Consider the following 15,674-nt stretch of genomic DNA (forward strand, 5'->3'; position numbering starts at 1 on the left):
TACTAGCAGCCACAGAAACAGAAGAGTTAGAAATCAATACAGGGCTTTATTAAAGATGTTCTAGTTTGTGTTAGAAAAGACATGCATGCAAATCTTCTGGACAATGGCAAGTCAATTTCACCAAAAGTTATTACTCCATAAGCACTACTTCTCTTAAAGTCCTTTTCTGAGTTTCACCGAATGTCAATGTTTGTCGTCTTACGCTCCCGATGCTACAAGCCCCCAACAGACAAAACAAAAGTTGTTGAAAACCAGACCTGTTTACATGCAGTTCAATCTATTGCAGTCTTCTCCAGACTCCAATCAAATACTGATGGGAAGCCATAACTTGTCCTTCCACCAAGACCACTTTGAACAGCCTGTTTTTGATTAAAGCACCGAATCACCATGCTTCTCACACAAGCCAGCAATTATTGTTTGAGGGAAAAAAACAAACAAAAAACAAACAAACATGTATTTACCACATTTATATACAATACTGAAGTACAACAAACTGAGTTATATAATATGCAAATCACAGCAGATAAATTATAATTGCCCACAGGCATAACACAGCCAAGCAAGCAGAGTAAACAAGTAATATTTAAAGGGGGTGAAGCCCTTTAGGAAAATGGGAATATAGTCAGAAAGCCCATGAGCCTGTTTCACTGCTAGTCTTAGGGATTCACAAGGCTTGTTCTACCCAAACATAAGCCATGATTGTAAAATGCATTTTAAATCTAAATGCTTATAATTTGCTGTAAACAGACCACTGCCCTTAGGCCTATGCAAGAAATTTTACATTAAATCTTATTGTATTGAAATTGGTCATTTCAACAATGGACTGTTAAAAAAAAAAAAGTTTATTTAATTCAAAAGGACCTGAGGGGGAAAAAAAATGGAATGAATGAAAGAATTCAGCGCACAAGCTGAAACCAGCTTCTGATCCTTTTGGCCATAAAGCTGCCTTGTATCCAAAACAAACAAACAAACAAACCTGGCTGCACTTGACTGCTGACTTAAAACCATTTTGCCTTTACTTTTACACTGTCACTGGGAGGCGGACCCTTGATCAGCAGCACCTGTTAGCCAGTAGCATCAGCATGGACTCCTTCCCCCAGCACGAAAACTACTGCTGTGTCTCAGTACCATACTACTCTTCCATTTTTATTACTGTAGCATTATCATGAAACACTTCCTTTCAAACGAGTCTATGTAGATTAGTGCAATATTCAAACTGGAAGTGCAGTTATATTTATTTACCAAAATAATGTAACCTGTGTACCAGCAGATAATGAAACATATGAAGAGCATGTCTAGCTAACTGCAGTCTATCAGTTAGTGACTTCTGCATAGGCTAGCTTTTAATTGTTCACTTAACAGAATTATTGAAATTTTACATTTAAATTATTGGAAAATGGGCAAATTAAGTCTGATGGGAGAGAAACTATGACTTAGGAACCATGACAACACAATCTACAACAAAGGAACAAGATAGCGCCCCTTTCAATCCCACTCCTTATTCTGGGACTAATTTTAGTCAGATATGGTGTTAAGGACCCACGTGACAAGTGGGGGGTTGACCAGTCCACTCTGTAAGAAGCATCAACTCCCATACTACTAAAATAGCCCTATTTTTCTTCTGTCTTTGAGACCCAGTCTTTACTGAAGACTGGACAATAGCCAGCAAAGCCATTTACTGCTTCAAGGTCCTATAAAATCAGCTCTGATGAAGAGTAGTCAGAGTGTTTAAGGCCTAGACAAAATCAACCCATACTTCAAGGATGTCTGAAGTACACCACTGTTTTTGAACATGTGCTTGTAAATGCTTAAAATCAGTAGCCAATTCAACATGATGAGTAGGACATACCATAAGCATAAACAGTCACCTGAATAAATCTAATTCATGTTTTTCTCTCTACTGCCCAAGCAGACACACGTGGTGTTCTAATAGAGGCATCGGCAGAAGTATCAGATTGGTCTACTTTCACGGGTATTAGAATGCAAACATCATTTAACATTTTCAGACAACCTCTCAGGCATGAAAGTTCACTTGAGCCCAAGTGCTGGGTGTTGTGGAAGAGCAAAACTAGTACTGTGTCCTATTGGAGTGGAGTCAGTGTGGTTGTTACATGGAGGAGAGCTCAGCTCTTTCAAAAGGGTGTGAGCAGCCAGATGTGAGCCTGCAGAAGGCTGAACACCAGGGCAGCTGGCACGAGTGCATCAGGCCTCAGACTCCAGGTCATCCTCTCCTCCCTCATTAGCCGCATGTCCCGCCTCGCTTGTCAACAGCAGGAACTTCCCATCGTTGGTCAGGGGCATGGACTTCATCAGCTGGGCTAGAGCCTTGGGGTCCTGATATCACATACACACAATGTAGGAAAATACAAAAGTTTAAAGAGGCTAATTAATCAATAATGGAGGTGGACAGATTTTGATATTGACTGAATTGTACAATATTTGATTACTGACCAATATTGTATTTTATTTATACAAGTTACTGTGTTGATAATCCTAACAATGCTTTTGGACTTTACCTTCTTTGCTTCTGCAATCTCTTTCCCCAAGTTTATTGTGTAGCAGATCTGAGGAAATAAATGTAAATAAGCAAATTTACAGCTGGACACTGCATACAGAAGGTGACCCAGACAGTAAGGCCATATATACATATACATTATGCATATATATTATATGCATTATTAAAACAAAATTTCCCACTGTCCAGTTGTGATCTTCCACAAGGTTTTTTCCCTACTCCATTTCCCTTTGCCGTCCTAATACCAAGCTTGCTGACCCGGTGGAGCAGTGCTGATGCTGGCAGCTACCTTCTCTCCTTCGGTGTTGCTCTCAAACACGAAGGCGCTGAAAGATGGCCGTCCCTCCTCGGCTCCCTCGCTCCAGTCGGCTCCCTCCACCACGAAGCCCATGAGCCTGGAGTTCTCCTGGTGCGCCGCAAACTGTGTCACGTCCCTCAGCTGGAACTGGCGGAGAGGGCACAGAAAGAAGAGGGAAGCAGAGCAAAAAAGTCAGAAATCAGTCCTTACTGCAGACTCTGGATTGAACGACGGAAGTCAGTGAAGTTAGAGAGTTCACTGCTAGAGCTCTGTAAAGACAACAACATCACTTACACTTATTCTAGTGACCTGTGTCTGCGGATCAATCAACCTGTTGGAGGGGGGGGGGAAAAAAAGTTTATTGTGCTTTCTGTAGTATCTGTGTAGATGAGATTTAAGGTGTGGAAATGGCTGGTCTCAAGGCCACGCCCACCTGAGGCAGCTGCTGGTCACCATCAGGTGGGATTCGGCTGTTTTGAAGATGTTGTGTATGGCCCGTGCTGCAAGCACCTGCCTCATGGCCTCATAGATCACTTCCTGTGTGTGCCCTGAGCGTACAGCCATGGAGCCCAGGAAACGCACAGCAAACACCTGCTGTAGCAGGGAGTCTGCATGTGCACACGCACACACATGCACACACACGCAGAGCAGAGGGGACTGAGACACACTGGAGCTCCCCTGCACATTCACTGAATGAGATGCCATTTAATGATCCTTCATAAAGGAGAGCTGTCTCAACACTGAGCCAAACAACTGTCAAGCAGCTCTGAACACAACTGAATGGATGTCTGGGAGTTCCATTATAGCATTTAATGACCTATGCTGACCTTAGCTGTCAGCTCCAACTGAGGAACAGCTAAATTGAAAAGAGAGTCTCACCATCAGTGCTTGAAGAGCTCTCTTCTGTCTCACCAAAAGGGTTTGTGCGTCTGTATAAAAGGGTTGTGAAGAAGAAATAATGATGATCCTTGTAAACTAAGCTTAGACTTGGTGTAGGAATCTGGTCCAATGCGTTTTGTGTGTGAAATGGCAGTGATGTCCCCTGACCTCCCTCCCGCCCTGTTCTGGTCCAGGAACTCAGATGCAGGCAACACAATGTCGAATTGGATGGGCGTTCCAGGGGCAATCAGGTCTTCAGGCTCTGGGACAGCAGGGGCCTTTTTACTGCTCCCAGGGACCAATCCGCCCGGCCTAGCCCTACACAGACACGACACTGACCTAAGCATAACACCAACTCAAATGGCCATCAAATGTGTAATGTGCAAATAAAAGCCACTTCATATCAAGACCTGACAAGGGACTAAGTGTATCTAAACCACTGTCTTTAATACAGTACACAGTACAGCATAGCTCAGTGCTTTCTTGAGAATTAGCTGCAGAGTTTAATCAGGGGTGTTTAATTATGGACCAACGATTGTAGTGGTTACAGGCCTGAACTCTGACTGCAATTAACAGCCAAAATGCAAACGTGTGTATGTGCGCTGTTAATGAGTGTTAATGCAACATCACTCTCACCTATCAGGGTTGGGAGAGCCCTCTGCTCTTTTTTCAAAGCTTGTGATCGGAGTGACCGCCTGGATGGCCGTCTGATTCAACCTGATGGCCACTGCCTGAGGAACACAGAACAGCCATCCTCAACAGATCTAGTATAAACAGTTAGGTTTATGCCCAAGAAGGTACAAAGAAGCCTTGTTCTGATGATATGTACTAGAAATGACAAGACAAGTTACTTGGGTAAGTGGATATTCAGTTCTCAGTGTTTAGACCTGCTTAAGTACATGGTGATTAGTGGGCTGTCTGCTTACTCATACAGGGTACTTGCTAGCTAGGGAAAGCAGGTCAAAGTCCATTTATATGTTTACTTTTGGATGATTACACCTTCTCACTTTCTCAGTCTAAATACATAATCAGCTTCTCCACCATCAAAAGCTTAGGCCTTAGGGTCTCTATGGACGAAAAGCCCTACTTAAGCAGAAATGTCCTCTCCTATCAGTACAGATCAGTATTATACGTCACGTATGTTCAAACTAACATTAGTAGGTGTATTTCTAGTGGCACTGCATCTGAACTTGTCAGTCCTCACCACAGCAGGCATGTCCTGTGTGTGCAATAGGCTATTCTGGGAGTACCTCAGGGTTGTCTGTTAGGTAGATTTGCCTGGAAATGTTGTTAATGGTGCAGATCCACTGTAGCAGGAAAAACAAGAGACATAGTCTGGTTAGTTAAGCGAACATTTTAAACTATTTGAAAATATGTAAAGAAATGTAAGAGGAGGCACCTCTTCATATTCCCTTTTGCTTTCTGCTTGAAGAATCAGAGACCTTGAAGTAGAAAGAAGACATTAGCTAATTGCATCATAATAATGATAACCCTGCAAAAGTAGTGCTGCACTTAAGCCATGAGAAGGGCTCAAGGATATTTCACTGGGATAGAGGTATAGTAGCAACTGTGTAACATCAATATCTACAAGTACCAAAGAGAAAGGTCACTGTAATATCACCCTGTGTTATCTTTGTTCTGCCGCCAAGGGTATTCAGTAGCTGCAGATATCACAGGAAATATCAGTGTAATTATTTACTGTTGGATTAAACAATGCGTTGAGAAAGAAACTGAACTCTTCTCTTTCTTTTCTCCCTCTCCCCTTCTCACTCTCCCTGGCACAGAGCCTGTGTGCCGAATCTTACTGTGCTTTTGCCTCGTCCTCACAGGTAGAACGACATTAATATAGCAAGGGGAAATTGATTTCGGAAATGTGATCCTCAGAAGATGGCTCTGGGAACTGAGCAGTTGAGAAGCAGTTGAGCAGATAGAGATCAGAATGTCAGAACCTAAAATGACTCATGCTGAATTTCCTGTTTTAGCAAGCAGTCGCATTTACCTACACAATCAACACAAATGAGGTCTTAAATCTGAATCTTAGATAACATTCTGCATGATCAAACACTTTCAGACAAAATGGAGTGTGTCGTATGCGTCTGTGTGCTATGGAAGCTGAGCACTTGACTCTTGAGTTGGTTGCTAAATTATAGATGGAGGGGTGGAAAGAGAAAGGTACACTTCAGGAAATGACTAAGTGTAGCCTAAGAAAGAACTGTGGTACAAGGAATAAAAAGACAGAGGAAGAAAGTTATTGGCTGAAGGTAAAGAGCAGTGCAGGAAGGAGAATAGTTAAAGGGCTTTATGCCTGTGGTTACTCTAAACGTGCACCCTACACTGTAAATTGGCTGGCTATGCGATATGGCCACAAATAATTGGACACCTGAACATTATCTGGCTTTTCACAAAATTTATATGGCCATGGGAATTTGTGCCCAATAATTAAAAAAACTATTTGTGAGGTGACACACTGGTATTTGACCATAAGGACTGCCTTGCAAATCAGTGTTTCAGTTTATCCCAAAGGTGTTCATTGGGGTTGAAGTCCCCAATGTCTTTATGGGCCTCAGACTATGTACAAGGGAACAGTCATGCTGGAACAGGAAAGGGCCACAAAGTTATTATTATTAGTTACATTTATATAGTGCCTTTCTCAAAGTCAAGGATGCTTTACACTCAAATCACACATGCTGATGAGAAGCAGCAGCCAATTTGCACACAGCATACTCTATCAGAAACCTCAACGCCCTGGGAGATTGCACTGGGTGCAAGAGAAGGGGAGGAGGTTAAGACCAGGACAGAGCACCAATCATCACGGAACACACACACACACACACACAGTCATATAGGGCAATTTAGAGTGTCCAATCTCCATGTTTTTGGTCTGTGGGAGGAAACCAGAGACCCGAGAGGAAATCAACACAGACATGGGGAGAAAATGGAAACTTCACCTAGACAGGAACTCGATCCCAAGACCCTAGCACTTAGAGACAAACATGCCAACCACCAAGCTGGAATCAAGAGCCTAGTCCAACTCCTAAACTATTATCCCTCCTCATCTAAACTTTACCATTAGCATGTGATGGGTAACTTTCTCCTGGCATAAACCTGACCTAGATTTGTGCAACAGACTGCCAGATTGAACCAATTTCTACTTCTCCAGAGTCCCAGGGCGATGTGCTTTACTCCACTCCAGCCGACACTTGGCTTTGTGCATAGTGATCTTGGGCTTGTGTGCAGCTGTTCGCCCATGGAAACCCATTTCATGAAGCCCCTGAAACAGTTCTTGTGCTGATACTGCTTCCATTGGAACTCTGAAATGAGTGCTGCAACGGAGAATATTTACGTACTTCAATATTCAGCATTTGGTTGCTCCTTTCTGTGAGTTAGCTTGGTCTGTGCTTCATGACTGAGCTGTTGTTTCTCCAGGATGCTTCCGTTTCACCATAACAGCACTAGATCAAGCAGGTTTCATGACCTGACTTGTGACACATGTGTTATTCTATGACGGTGGCAGTGAACCTCTCAGTATGTCCCATTCCACTGCCAATGTTTGTGTCCACATACCTTTGGCTAAACAGCATAGATAAATGTACTTTCTTGATAATCTTTCATATATTATTGAGGGGAGCGCAGAAATACTTTTTTAGAAAAGCCTATAAAAAGATTTTCAACCTCAATGAATCCATAACTGAGCAGATGCTTCACTAGCTGCTGTGTTGCATAAATGTACAGCAATATATTTTACGGTCTCATGGACAGCAAATGGCTCAGTGGGGACTCCTGTAATCCCAACTACAGGACACTCTTCTGCAAGGCTAAATAGTGCTTTCACAGAATATGCCCCCAGTTAATTACACATTTTTGTATACACACGCACACACACACACACAGCTTCTTGCCATACGTTTTCCCATTAGGTGATGTGATTTGAAAGCAGTAGCGTCTGTCCTCGCACTCCACGGCCATGACGGAGCTGTTGTCAAGGTCCAGCACCATGCCGCCAGCCACGGCTCCACGTGGCTGACACATCAGGTTGCCTCCCTGGGTGAAGAAATACAGCCGGTCCCAGGCAGTGGTCACCAGGCCTGTCTTACTGCAGCAGAGGGGAGCATGGAGAGGGAGAGGATCACAGTTCATTACAAAACAAGATATTTGTATTACTTCCAAGCTTTCTGAAAGTTAAACTTCTAAATGAATGCTACCCAACAGTAATTAGTTATGGGATATAGTATAGATATGCGTTATATGGTGACTTGTATGCTGGTCTATGAGAAACGTCTCTTTTCTGTGGTGATCGGAGAGACGTGGGTTATTTCCTACCTTGTGAAAAAACAGAGTAAACAGGTAATATAAAACACTTCAGTGCACCATGAATTTCAGTTGTTATAAGAAAAAATTGGGGGATTGTCAGAAAAGACATTTCTATCGAGGCCAGTCAGGCCACAGAGTGGGAGGAGGAGAGACGAGAGCTGTTTACTTCCTAATGTTGAGATAGCCTGCTTTCTGGATGAGCGTTCGGTTGACTGGCTCACGGTCATAGTCAGGCATATAGACTGTGTCGTCCACCGACAACAACTCTCTTTGTGACAAACGCATGCTTTCTGCCTCTGCATCCAACTGGGCCTGGATACTTCAGAGAAAGAGACACAGACAGAGAGAGTAAAGCAAGGAATTTGCATCCACTACCTAAAACACAAACTCCTCAAGCTTTTACGATAACAGAGCTAAAATGAATATATCTTGCATGTATATAGCACATTATTTAGAAAGCTGACCATTTACCTGTGAGTCATACTGTTCACAGAAGCCAGAAAACTGTCCATTTTCTTGGAGACCAGTTCCATGCCTTTCTTAAAGAAATTTATCTATATGGAGTTGATAAAAGGAAAGACATATGTTTGTGGCATTGCAAGTTAGCTTGTATTATTCGTTACCGTCACATTTCTCTTGCTGTTAGACATTAATCGTAGCTTGGCGTGTCCTGGGTGCTAGTCACTGTTACATTACGAGAGGAATGTGTAAAAGAGCTCTTGTACCTGTGCTTGTGTGTATCCCAGTAAGGGTTCCAGCATGGCCACTCTTTTTCTGTACTGTAAGGCATTGAGAGCACAATAATACTGCATAGAGGCTTGGTGCTGCTTCCTCCGGCAGTATGCCACCTCTCGAACCACCTCCGCTTTCAGCTTTGGACAAGACACACACACGCACAAATATAATTATCAGTTTGCATTATTGTCATATTTATGTATATGTTGGTCCCCAAGTTGTTTCATGTGAATAAACATGATGGATTTGTGTCATAAGAATCCATCATGTTTATTCACATGTGCTGAGGTTTAAATTCTCACCTTTTCATTCTCTCTCTTCTTGGGGAGTCGACTGTATTTCACCATGGCTGCCTCGTGCTCTGGGAGACAGGAAGGCCATCATTTCACAATGAACAAGTCCAAAATATACCTAATCATTTCCATTATCCAGTCCAAAATATTCCCATCTGTTGTTACATGGGACATTCTGCACTTACCATCAGTGGCAATTCCAAATATCTCTTTCAGCGTGCTTATTTCTATAAGTAGATACAGGATAAAAAATTTTTTAAAAAGACTTTTAGACAGTGCAAAAATTCACATTCTTCTAGGTATATAAAAATATATATATATATCTTTGTTGAAATGTTTGTCAACGTTTAGTTATTTCACATTGTGACAGAATGCTTCAGTGTAGCTGGTCCACAGTACACAGAAACGTAGCTCTGACTGCAGCACTGCACATTTGAGGAGGACACATTTCAATTAATTTCTTTTTAACACTGCCATACCAGTGAGGTCCTTCTCTCTGAACTGCACCATTGGAAACACCATCTTGTCAGCAATCTGAGTGGCCAAGTCAGCATGCAAGGAGTTTAGCTGAGAGAAAGAGAGAGGAAAACCATGAAGATGAAAAAACAAAATGACAACAGGCGTTTCACGACTGCAGTAAGCGGAAAAATAAAAGCCTACTACCTAAACCACAACACTAAAAACAAAGTTCTTTATACCCTTAAAAATAGATCGCATTCTGCTCTCTGGAAGAAGAGACTGGCTTTAGGAGAGCACTTAAGATCAGTGCAGTAGCTTCTATCCCAAGCCACCTATAACCTTGAACTTGCTGTCTGGTAAAGCACCTTCCATCTGTTCCCTTACCCCCTGCTGGAACTTCACACTGTCTCCACCTATGCTACTGCAGGGAGCCACCAGCTGAGCCTACTTACCACCACACCCAGCTACACACACACCAAACACACACACATATATACTCTCTTACATATTGTAGGTTAGACCTAAATATACACATTCAAATAGTCTCGTACATAGACACAAACGCACAGAGTCAGTCACAGAGGCACAAACACACAAACTCTTACCTCTTCCACTGTTTTGGCAAACTGTTGAAGCATGCTGATTACCTCTTCATCCCCCTTCCCCAAAGCAAAGTTCTGTGACAACAAAGAAGCCTAGAATGACTCTCAGGTCAAAACCCTGAATCAACCTGCACTCATCTGTTGACCCCATTCAGTCTTGTAAACAGACCTTTTTAGGAAGATGTCCATAAACCATCACAGTATTTAAAAAATGTCCCAGTCCATTTTGACTCTTTCACAATATGTTGATTATGACAGAACAAATGCACAGTGATTGCATTCATGTTATAGATTTGATTAGGGAATAGTCACACATACTTTACCTGTTTCTCATACTCATCTAACTGTTTGGAGAGCTGTTCTGTGGCCAGGGACATCTCATTCTAATTATACATACACACACAAACACAATCATTTTCAATTATCAGGCAGAATCCCAGACTTCTTTGTAGTCATATTTTGTGCTTGTGCATATAGTGTGGGTCTACCTGTGCCCCAAACACTCTTTGCATAGACTGCAGGAGCTGGTTAGTGTAGTCTGTAAGAGTACCTGCATCCTCCTCAAACACACTGAGCAGCGAGCGTGTCTGAAATACACAGAAGCATGCAAACAAGACAAGAAGCCAATCAGACGAGTAACGAGTTACTCACACCGCCCATAACTGAGAGAGCACGGATGCAGAAGGCAAAGGTTCAGAGTCTGTTCCTCAGCGGGTGGCTAGTGTGGGTGTGGTTTGAGAGCAAACAAAGAAAATAATCTGGCATTTCCAACTCCTGCAGCACCCGGTGATCACGGTGGCAGCACTCCAGTGGAGCACTAAGATCAAACCTGCCAGACCTGCCAACTGTCTTAGAGCTGCAGGGTTGGGCCAGCCCAACAGCATGCTGTCAGTCTGATTCACTCCCACTGCTTATCACACTGCAGGGAGGAGAGGCATGCTGTGAGGAGTGGCCTTTTTCTTTCTTTCTTTTTAAACCATAATTAGACTTATGGATATCTGAACTGAATTCAGTGGTATTAACCCACAAGAATACCATTCGTCAGAAATGGGTGAATTCCTGTGATTCACCGGAACACTCACTGGGAACGTCAGAGTTCAGTCAGCACGCTTTCTGCATGCTCCTTAGAAGAGTTTTTAACTGGTTTGTAACTAGGAACAGTTGATTTTGATGCAGCAGTATACAATGCACTTCTCACAACTAATAGCTTTTTTCAGAGGCCAACTTTTTCAATCGCAAGTCATATACCTTAAATGAATTGACCATGCTCCTCAGAAGTTTGCATATGTAGCTTTAAATCTGGAATGCTGCCTAAAATAGCCCATCTGGTATGCTACTTATCAGCATTTAGTTTATCTGCATTTTTCCATCTGAAGCCTGATTTCAGTACTGGGACTAAATCTACTTAAGCAGATAGACAGTGGGAATGATGCTTAAGCTGTAACCATGGCGATATGGATATGGCCCAGTGGCAGGTGGACTGTTGCCTGTATCCAGCCAGCCCTGGTGATGGACACCACCACACACATGAAATATTGGTCTCCTACCCTGTGCTGAACAGACTGGAATTATCCTAACGGCGAGTCGAAATCGAAGTCAGGTTCTCCTGACCTACTCTCTCAGACTGTAGCTCAGTATGGTGAAACCTTACATGTCCAAGTTTCATGATGTGACCCCTCATGTGGTGAAATGTACACCTATTCCCAGGTATCCTGCTACTCCTCCCAAATAGCACCTTTCCTAGTGAGTAATGTTTTTGGCCAAGACGAGTATCGGCTGATGATATGTACAGTGCCCAAAGAAACAAGTCACAGGTAAATCCCATGTTAGGTATGTCAATAACACTGAGCAGGAAATGAAGGAGCCAGTTGGACTCAGTGGTTGTGTGTGCATATGTCTAGCTACACAATCAGCCTGTTTAGGTGCTGAGGTACTGTCAGTGTATATGACAGCTGTTCAGCTGACCTTGGAAATTTCTGCGGTCATCTCTCGCTAACATATTCTGATATGAGGTTTACATTCACTGCAAGGTAAAGTTGTTAATAATGATTGCACAAGAACACAGCAAACACAATTAGCACTATTCCATCATACAATAACAGCAGTCCTTCACGCTAGCACCAATTCTACATGCATAAGATCTATTGGAATAAGTAATTTTTCACACACTAATAATTGATCCTCATTAACAGGTTGACTATAAGCTATAACTTCTTGTATTTAGTACATCACTACCTGGAAGTAGTCATTCATCCACTGTATTTGCTTGTCCTCACAGCACAAAGCACATTGCTGAATTGAAGTCTTAAGCAACTGAAGAGGATTATACATATCTGTAAAGATTACACAGAGTTTCATTTAAAAATGTGATTAGCTAATAAAATTTTTGAAATCCTATTGCCAGTCAAAACAATTAATTTGTTTTTTAAAAAGTCAATGACTCCATGATGCCAATTACTTAATCTAAGTATCTTAAATCTTCAGCAATTAAAACCTATTTTAGAATCATTGTTTCATTCCAAGGTGTTCTGAATAATGAGCTGATTATGAAAATCCACCCTGAACTAGTTCCCAAACCAAAAAAATGGGTGCCAGCCCGTTAAATGGTCTTTAGCTACATCCTTCTTAGGTAGCAAGACAGACAATATTTCAGACAATATTATGTAAGTGTTTTCATAGCCTCGTGCTTTAGATTTAACACCCTGATGCTTCCCTACAAAGCCATGAAAAGACTCAACCTCCCCATCTCTCACATCCTTCAGTACACTAGGTCTTCTAGCACTACTCTTCAAGAGCCAGGGAAGACATGCCTTAAGACCTTTCTGTACAGTGGAATTAACCACCTGTCCATACAGTATAATCACTTGCCATTTTTAAACAACTTCAAACTCCTGCCTCTTAAAAAACGACAACAACAAAAAACAGGTCAATGTGCTTTGTGTGCATTCCCTCTGAGAGGGTTCTAGCTTAATGGTATCTTTACTCTCAGGCCTGGTATACCAACATAACATAACATAACATTCTTTTCAACTAAACTATTGTAAATCTCTGGACAGGGATGGTTGCTAAAGGCTGTAAATATAAATGTGCTTAAGCCAATTATAGACTGATATAGACTTGTTCTATGTATACTTGATCATTCTCAATTTCAGCAATAAGCATCACATTTGGACTGCAAAGTGCTTCACATGGATACAAACCATCTTTTGTAAGAGCCATATCAAAGAGCTACATCAAACCCTCTTTAACATAAACTGCATGTGTTTCCCCACTGCACAAATTGGTGTGTTTCAATCAAAACTCCCTTCAAATGCATTGTTTTTCATTAAACCATGACTATGTCAGCTGTGACAGGGCAGGAACTAGAAGACAAGCACTATGAAATAAGACATCAGTCCTGTTGCTTTAGTGATAGAACTTTTCTTATAATCGATCATCCTGAGCCGGAGACTGTTTACTCCAGAGCACAGTTACGTTACTGAGAAATGTTATAGTGATTATATGCTATTCAGTGAAAAAACAACAACTTTCCAGCTAAGAATGTTATTTCGTTTTGGACCTTTCCAATATGGATCAGACGGTATTTCACAATCAGGCGCTACTTGTCTGATAGACAAACAGATTCAGACCCCTCCCAAACTGTAAATCGGGCCCTTTTATTTTTCACCGACCTCGCGCAATTGATGCATTTACTAATGAAATGTCTCGGAAATGATCCTACGTGACTGTAAAAGAGGGAAAACGCTTTCATTATACATTTGAAAACACACTATTCAATTCCTAAAAATAAATAAAAAACAGAATGCGTCTACTCCAATATGGCCTTTCCTCAAGAAGAAAATTACATAGCTAACGCTAGCCGTTTAATAATCTGGCAGTTCTGTTTCATAATTCCGTCGTTTCGACGGCGTTGGACAAATTTAATTTCTATTTGGATCACCGATAAAGACTGCACAATTAATCGACTTCAGCGCGCTGTTATCAATGGAATCCTGGCGTTTCGACAAACCTCAACCGTTCGCCTAATCTATAGTCTAATATAAACTGCGGCCTGGTTAAACAGCTAACGTATTCCTTAATAGGATATATATTACAGCAAATAAATGTTTACCCTACCTGAGGGCTATCTTGAAGGGCTTCTTCAAGAAGTAATTTATGTACAGCCGGCATCTTGCTAGCAAGTGATGGTGCTTAAATTATTCAGGATGTGGACTCTGTTTCCCAGGAAGCAGTGAGCGACTGTGGAAATGCGAACGATCACGCCGCCTTCATTTCCTCAAAATAGTTTATTTTTAAGGTTTTGGGTCCATGATAAACTCCCTGCACAAATAGCTGAAATGCGCTTAGTGTATATTGATACGATTTGATTTCTTTTGATAATATATATTTTTTACTTTTCACAAAAAGCACTCCGTCGTCAACCCTATACCGACAGCGCCCCACACTGCATGATAGACATATTCTGGGATTTGGATGTTTCGGTCTTGGAAACGCGGTTAGATGAGATTACATGGTTGATGTGTTTTTCTACATAATGTACCAATGTTAGTTAAATTATTCCCAATATATAGTCGAACTATCTTACTAGTTACCTTTACGTAAGTAAATCAGTTTCGCAAAGTATAAGAAAAGTAATTATATATACAGTAAACAATCAATAGATTCACTGTCATGTGGGTTTAACCAGGTCAGTCACCATCACCATTAGCTATTACTAGCAGCACTGTGGGATCAAACTCTGGTCCGTGAGAGTCACGAGTCCAGTGTGATTTGATGATTGTCCTGTTAAACACACCTGATTCAGCTCATCAATCAATTGCCATGTTTAGCAGTGTGTCTCAGAAGAGCAATCGTCACTTTGCTGGACTCCAGCCTTCAAGGACCAGACTTTGATTCCCTAGGACTAAATGCTTTCAAGGTACTTCACAGGTTATTTATTTATGTTTAACAAATGAGAGTTGAAATGTAGAATTTTATAGTCTGAAATTATCAACAATGTTAACTGCCTACCAGTTTTGCTACCAGCTACATTTGCATGTAGGCTGCTTCAGATGGTATAGTCAAAATCTTTGAATAGAAATCATGTTTAGCTCTCTCTCATGTTACAAGGGTCACTCATCTAGATAGTGGCCATTGCAAAGCTTAGTCCTCAGTGCAGCTGCAACTACAGCTCATTGTTCACACCTGAATCCCCAGTACTTATCTGAGCCACATCATTTATCTGAATTCCATTGTTATAATGTGCAACAAAATCATCTGCCTCCTCACCCTGTTCCATCCTTCAAATCCTTCACCTTTCTGTATTCCACCAGCCTTGACTGAAATATTTCCTTAATATGTAATCTGCTATACATCTTAAAATATAGATTTCTGTTAGTCTGCTAATTGTAAATGTGACTGTTGCTTTTCATAACTGTCAAGCCATAGAAAACCTTTTTGCTTTGCAGTTACTCTGTTTTTGGACAGCCTTGAAACAAGGCTAAAATATGAATTATTATACCACTGAGGAAAATCTTCCCTGGCTAAATGGTTCCAAATATCAAATCAGAGATCCCTTTTTCATGGTTTGAATGAAAAACCTG

At 41.5% G+C, this 15,674-nt stretch overlaps 1 protein-coding gene across 2 annotated transcripts; it reads right to left on the minus strand.

The window, feature by feature from the left end:
• Positions 1 to 26: 26 nt before the first annotated feature.
• Positions 27 to 14,340, minus strand: appl2 (adaptor protein, phosphotyrosine interaction, PH domain and leucine zipper containing 2). Of its 2 annotated transcripts, XM_035523808.2 has the most exons (21): positions 14,209 to 14,340; positions 10,581 to 10,679; positions 10,416 to 10,475; positions 10,096 to 10,167; positions 9,511 to 9,598; positions 9,217 to 9,258; positions 9,041 to 9,099; positions 8,729 to 8,875; positions 8,475 to 8,557; positions 8,170 to 8,322; positions 7,597 to 7,785; positions 5,092 to 5,134; positions 4,943 to 4,999; positions 4,329 to 4,423; positions 3,861 to 4,010; positions 3,693 to 3,742; positions 3,247 to 3,421; positions 3,108 to 3,144; positions 2,805 to 2,960; positions 2,517 to 2,564; positions 27 to 2,334 (listed from the first exon to the last, which is right to left on the minus strand). In XM_035523808.2, the coding sequence occupies exons 1-21, from the start codon at positions 14,260 to 14,262 to the stop codon at positions 2,203 to 2,205; spliced, it is 1,989 nt and encodes a 662-aa protein (XP_035379701.1). In that variant the 5' UTR covers positions 14,263 to 14,340; the 3' UTR covers positions 27 to 2,202. The 2 variants fall into 2 exon arrangements, with proteins under 2 accessions (XP_035379701.1, XP_081568513.1); XM_081712387.1 differs by lacking the exons at positions 3,247 to 3,421; positions 3,693 to 3,742; positions 3,861 to 4,010.
• Positions 14,341 to 15,674: the final 1,334 nt, after the last annotated feature.

Source organism: Electrophorus electricus, chromosome 4, assembly GCF_041902795.1.
Source record: "Electrophorus electricus isolate QZ-2024a chromosome 4, ASM4190279v1, whole genome shotgun sequence".
NCBI lineage: Eukaryota > Metazoa > Chordata > Actinopteri > Gymnotiformes > Gymnotidae > Electrophorus > Electrophorus electricus.

Excerpts from the sequence above, each read along its gene's own strand:
- appl2 (XM_035523808.2), bottom strand. The coding sequence starts at position 14,262 with ATGCCGGCTGTACATAAATTACTTCTTGAAGAAGCCCTTCAAGATAGC. Across the intron at positions 5,000-5,091 it reads GCAAAAGGGAATATGAAGAG|TGGATCTGCACCATTAACAA; the intron begins GTGCCTCCTCTT and ends TTCCTGCTACAG. Across the intron at positions 2,335-2,516 it reads AGATTGCAGAAGCAAAGAAG|GACCCCAAGGCTCTAGCCCA; the intron begins GTAAAGTCCAAA and ends ATGTGATATCAG.